The sequence below is a fragment of the Quercus lobata genome, chromosome 7, assembly GCF_001633185.2.
Source record: "Quercus lobata isolate SW786 chromosome 7, ValleyOak3.0 Primary Assembly, whole genome shotgun sequence".
Taxonomy (NCBI): Eukaryota; Viridiplantae; Streptophyta; class Magnoliopsida; order Fagales; family Fagaceae; genus Quercus; species Quercus lobata.
Window position 1 is genome coordinate 22,725,402 of NC_044910.1, and position 6,256 is coordinate 22,731,657.

The 6,256-nt window shown below is 32.6% G+C and overlaps 1 protein-coding gene across 1 annotated transcript; it reads right to left on the bottom strand.

Annotated features, from left to right (window-relative positions):
* Positions 1–3,697: 3,697 nt before the first annotated feature.
* On the bottom strand, positions 3,698–4,724 carry LOC115953895 (polygalacturonase inhibitor-like). The gene has a single exon (XM_031071716.1). It carries the CDS (start codon positions 4,722–4,724, stop codon positions 3,738–3,740), a length of 987 nt encoding a protein of 328 aa, XP_030927576.1. The 3' UTR covers positions 3,698–3,737.
* Positions 4,725–6,256: the final 1,532 nt, after the last annotated feature.

Consider the following 6,256-nt stretch of genomic DNA (forward strand, 5'->3'; position numbering starts at 1 on the left):
AGTGTAATCAACAACAGTTAACAAATGTTTTCGATTTTGATCTGCAATCTCTCTAACAGTTCTGGTATTCTCCAAGAATTGGGATTGGTTGCTTTTGTTCAACTTTTTTTTTTAATCTAAGTTTATTGTTTGTTGATTTTATTTTATTTTATAAAATAGTCCTAGTTTCCAAAACTGTTGTTGTCCTTTATCTTTATTTATTTATCTTAATTCTTCTCTCTTTGTAGCATTCCATCATATATAGATGACATAAATAACTTGGAGGGCATGTTGTTGCTTTGTTTCTATTGTAGCTACTTAGGAGAGTGCTCTGTTTCTTTTTGTTTTGGGGTTAAGGCACTTGTCTGGTCTTGTGTTTTGATATTATTGTATCTGATGTGAGACTATTAATCTCTCTTATGTTGCTTCGCATTTGATTTTGTGGCAGTTGGAAGCTTCGATGGATTGTAGTGTGAGCTTTGATACCAAATAACTTGCATAACAAAGAGTGAGGCAAGTCAAAGTGATCTAGCTAAGAGCCATTGGAGTTCACAGATATGTTTAGTCAAGAAGCAAGAGATACATCAAATGTGGAACTATAATGTTATTATGGCCTTGTAATCAAACTTTATATTTTAGTAAGACTCTTGTTATTATGGTGGTATGGCCTTGTGATCAAAGTGTATATTTTAATAAAATTCTGTTCATCTTTTGTCTACTTTTCTCTTGGATCAAATTTTGATATAATGCAAGACATCAAAATTGTTCAACTTGAAGTAATTGCTCAATTGTTTATAATACTTTATGAACTAATAGTCATGAAAAGAATGCATATTCCTTTGGTTTCTAGTTTCTTTAAGACAACGCATAAATAGGAAAATCTATCATACATGTGTACATATTGATTGCAATGACTTAAGGGTTTTTTTTTTTTAATTTTTTTTTTTTTTGATATGATGATTTAAGGGCTTTGACTTTTAGTGTTTATAGCACAAAAAAATTATCCAAGTTGTTCTACAAACTAGAATATATCAAATTTGAATCGTTGCTAAAAGCCTAAAACTGAAAATTAGCCTTGCAACTTCAAAATACATCGACTTCAATTGATCATTGAATACTTCAAAGCCTTTTTTTGATAACAAAGGAGCAACATTTGGTACATGAAGCTTGCTTGGTGATACATGAATTTTGATGGCTGCTGAAAAATTCTCTAGTGCCTGGCTTTCATTGGAGGCCATAATACTTCAGCCCACACCGTAAGACAATTTGTATTAACCATAAATAGCTTGCCCAAAAAAGTCTTCTAATTCCATAGATCCAAATGAATACAAGATTTTATATTCAAAGCCCAATTCTCATGTAATAACAACCATTGGAATGTTTAAATAAGATTTGTAGTGTTGATTACCAAAAACATGTTAATGGAAACCAACAATAATATTAACTAGTTTATATAGCAGCAAGCAGAATTACAATTTATCACTCTTTAGTATGGAAGAGGACTAATCTAAAGCTATTCTTAAGTAGCAAAGCCAATATAATATTATTATGGGTCATGCTAACGAATGCTCTTAGGGCATTGATTAACAATTTATTTTAAAAACGTTTTGACACCACTTTTATGGGAAATGAAAAAAGCTGTCAAAATATTAATTACATTTTTTTTCTTTTCCCATAATTTTTTTTAAAAAAAAAAGGATTGTTAACCAATGCCCTAAGGGCATTCGTTAACATTTTCCTATTATTATTCAGTAATCCAGTAAACTTTGGATGTATGATTTAATTTTTTGCTACATGGAAGGGAGAACAATTCAAACATTCATAGTTCTCATTAAGTTGCATTTTCTCAAATACTTTATATGCATAATTATCAAACACATTAACACATGTAAATAGGAAAAAAAAATGTCATGCCCTCACATAGACCTTATTCAGACCAAAGTTCTATATAGACGTTTTCCTCTTTCCCCCCTTCCTAGAGCTCCATGAACACCACATAGCTAAAACAATACCACCACAAATGACACCACTGTATTACCATCCACCAAAAGTGAGAGCATAAGACAAAAGACAATGCCAATCAAATAAGCATTTTCACAAATGCCTTGCAGGCAGTATTTCAAGAGAGTAATCATATGGACCAAGCCTATTAATTTGACCTTCCATATAAAATTTTACAAAGATTAAGTGAAGCAACATCAAATTCATGAAATATTTAATTACACAAATCAAGGGGGAAAAAAATCTGAGAATAGAGAAGACCAATAGAGATAGTAAAAAACTTGTACTACTACAACATAAATCAAATACCCATATCTCCATTCCATGGCCAAAGAGCAAAAAAAAGAAAACTCCAATTGACCTTTCTAGTCATGAAATTTTCCCAACTTATGCCTTTTTTTTTTCATCATCTTCTATACATTCCATCTCTTGAATCGTTCATAGATAACTATCATACTTGGAAACAAGGTGAAAGACTGGAAAAAAATAAATAAATAAACACACAAACTAAGTCCCTTAAATTCCTGGGAATGGAGGTCGAGATGAGGAGTGGGTTTAGGGCTATTTGTGGCTGACACTTTAGGCAAGGAGGAGGAGATACCATCTCCACTGATTATTAAAACAAGTCCCCATTGGAGGCGGTGGATTTAGGGAAAGCATATTACCCAACCTTATTCAGAAGATAGAAAAATAAAAATAAAAATGAGATTTGAAGAGTTTTTTATATTCCCAGATTTTCAATGACCCGTCCATTCATGCCTAAATTTTCGAAAAATTTTGAATTTGTTCTAACAGAGCTAACAGACGTTACAAGGAGACAGCCTTATTGGGCTGACATGGCAAATATGGTGATGTAACCTCAATTTAGTGAGGTGGCTTAATTTTATTGGCTGGGACTACCCAATAATTTTCCCTTTTCAAAACACCTCACATCAAATTATTTATTTTATACCACATTTCATTAAAATATAAATTTTTTTTTAATTTTTTAAAATTGTTTTTTCTTCTTCACACACAAAATCATCATCCACTCTCTTCTTTCTTCCTTGAAAACGTAAAGAAAGAATAAAAAATTAAATGCAAAATGAACAGTATTAATATAAATTTACACAATTATACACAGATTGATGTAGGTCAATTTTCAAGGCAAAGTTGTGTAAAATTTTCAACTTTTTTCTATTATAGAACTTATGCGAATGCTGTAAATTTCCGCAATTAATTGCGTGTTCAAAATATTTTCAAAATGGATAAATTCCTGTATTGAGAAAACCTGTGCCCGGCTGTAGAACACCGACTCTGCAGCCTAATCTCTTAGCGCAACGCAGCAAAAGGAAGAGAACACAAATGCGGGGTACACTAAAATCTAATAAAACAAAGGACATGTATCTTTATTACATAGTTCTCCTCTGTTCTGGATCTTTATAAATTTGCAATCAAACAAACTTATTACCAGAGACTTACAGCTTTTGAAAAGCTTAGGGTTGGTTTGGATACAACTTTTTTTTGTTGAAACTGAAAACTGAAAACACTATAATAAAATAATTTATAAATGTGTAAATAGTACTATGGTACCTATTTTTAATATTTTTAAATATGTAAACAGTATATAAACAGTAAAATTTGTCTTTAAAAGCTGAACGCGTGAAAAAAAAAAAAAAAAAAAAAAAAAAAAAAAACCGCAGTACATTGTAGTAGTAGTGGTAAATTAAAAATTACAGAGAGACCCACTTCAGTTTCTGTGCAAATCCATTATAAGATCACTTGCAGCTTGGAAGTGGAGAGCCACACAAGCACCGGTTGTGGAAATAATTCGAATAATCGAAACTTTGCAATTTACCACCCACTGGAATCTGACCACAAAGCCTATTATAACTCACATTTAAGTACTGCAAATTCAGTGTGGTCAACTCCACAGGAAGACCTCCATAGATCATGTTGTGGTTAAGATCCAATGAAGTCAAACTCTTGGGGAGCACCACCTTTGACAGATTAAACTTCAACAAGTTCCTCGACAAGTCAACGATCTGTATGGTCTTGTTCGATCCGAAAACCACGGATGCATCGCCTACGAGTTTGTTTCGCGACAAATCAATATAACCGAAGTCCATGTGGGCGAACGAGGATGGGATTGAACCGGTTAGTTGGTTGTGAGAGAGGAACAGGTATAGTCCCTGAGGAAAATTACCGAAAGAGGAGGGGATTGGTCCGCTGAGTTTGTTACGGTCCAAGTGAAGTCCACCGAGCTTTGGAAGCTCCGAAAGTGAGGGTGGGATTGAGCCAGAGAGTTGGTTGAATGCGAAGTCAATGAAAGTGAGGTTTTTGAGTTTGCTGACGAAATCAGGAATTGGGCCAGTGAGATTAAGCCAGCTGAGTCTGAGGAAGTTGAGGTGTGTGAGCTTGACAATGGCAGGTTGGATATGACCAGTGACATTGGAAAGTTTGTGGAATTCGAGGTTTGTGAGGAATGGAAGGTCACCAACTTCAGGTGGGATTTGGCCAGAGAGGTTGCCTGCGAAGACGGTGAGGGAGTTGATGCGGTGAGAGGTGGAGTCACATGTGACACAATACCAGTCACAACAATCGGTGTTTGGGTTCCAAGAGGTAAGGATGTAAGGGTTGTTGAAGGCTTGTTTGATTTTGAGTAAGACTTTTTTGTCTTGTGGGTTGCAGAGCTCGGAGATAGCAGAGTAGAAGAGAAGGGCGAGGCAGAGGAGAGAGAGGAGAGGCCTACTTGTACTGCCCATTTTGGAAGAGAAGAGAATGGTGGTGTGTGAAATTTGGTGCTGCAAATGATAGATTTTATAGGGTGTGTTGGTTCATATTTTTGTGTAGGAATGATGTAGTAACTGACGGAAGCTTTGAGATCCAGTTCCAGTGCCTGTCAAGCCAAAATGGCAATGTGATCCATTCAAATAAGTCAAATATTGTAGATTCAGCAATGAATGGTCAAATATTGTTGGATGTTTAAAATAGGTTTTAGTTATTCTTGCTTGCTTATCTTAAAGACCAATTTAGTTGGGTCAGAAACACTTATAATCTATATATATATATATATAATAGGTGAAGTTGAGGGAAACTCAAATTAAATTTTCAAATTAGAGTTTCAATTTTGCGCCATGTGTTTTAAATTACTTATTCTTAAATATTTTTATTTCTTAATTTTAGAATCAAATATGGGACCACATCATAAATATTCATTAAAGTGAGTTATTATTAAGTACAAAAACCAAATAATTTAGAATAAATGAATTGTAAAAAAAAAAAAAAAATGTGCTTCACAATAATTTTTTATTTTTTTTAATCATGGACAATTTACATTTTATACCTAATAATATCTTTACAATTTTTTTTGAAGAATTAACAAAATATAAAAATGAATATTAATAGTATTTAAATTATATATACATGAATTATATTATATATTTTATTGTATATCTTTAAGTGTATCCATGCATATGTATGGGGTTATAACCTAGTATATAATAATAGGTGAAACTGAGAAAAACTCAAATTAGAATTCCAAATTAAAATTCCAATTTTGCGACATGTGTCCTAAATTATTTATTCTTAAAGAGTTTTATTTCTTAATTTTAGAATCAAATGTGGGACCACATCATAAATATTCATCCAAGTGAGTTATTAAGTACAAAAACTAAAGAGTCTAGAATGAATAAATTGTAAAAAAAAAAAAAAAAAAAGTGTTTCACAATATTTTTTTTAAAATGGAAAATTTATGTTTTATACCTAATAATATCCTTATAAAATTTTTTAAAGATTAAAAGAAAATAAAAATGACTATCAATAGTATTTAAATTATATATATATATATATATATAAATAGAAATATTATGTATCTTATTGTATATCTTTAAATGTATCTATACATTTGTATTATAACCCATTTCCCTCTTCCTTGCGTGTGTGCGTGTGTTTGTTTCTAAAAAAAAAGGGAATAGGTAATTGTCCCACATTGCTTAAGAAAGTGTGTTGTGTGTAATATAACTTGCTCCACCCTCTCTTAAAAGTTACCATGGCTTTTTAGTGGAGTTGTGGTATGCTTTTATGTTAGAACCCCTTTTCCTTTCCCTCTCCCTTGTATGTGTGTGTGTATGTGTGTGTTTGTTTCTCAAAAAACAGGAATGGGTAATTGTCCTACATTGCTTAAGAGAGTGTGTTGTGTGTAGTATAACTTGCCCCACCCTCCCTTAAAAGTTACCATGACTTTTGAGTGGAGTTGTGGTGTGCTTTTGTGTTAGAACTCCTTCCCCTTTCCCTT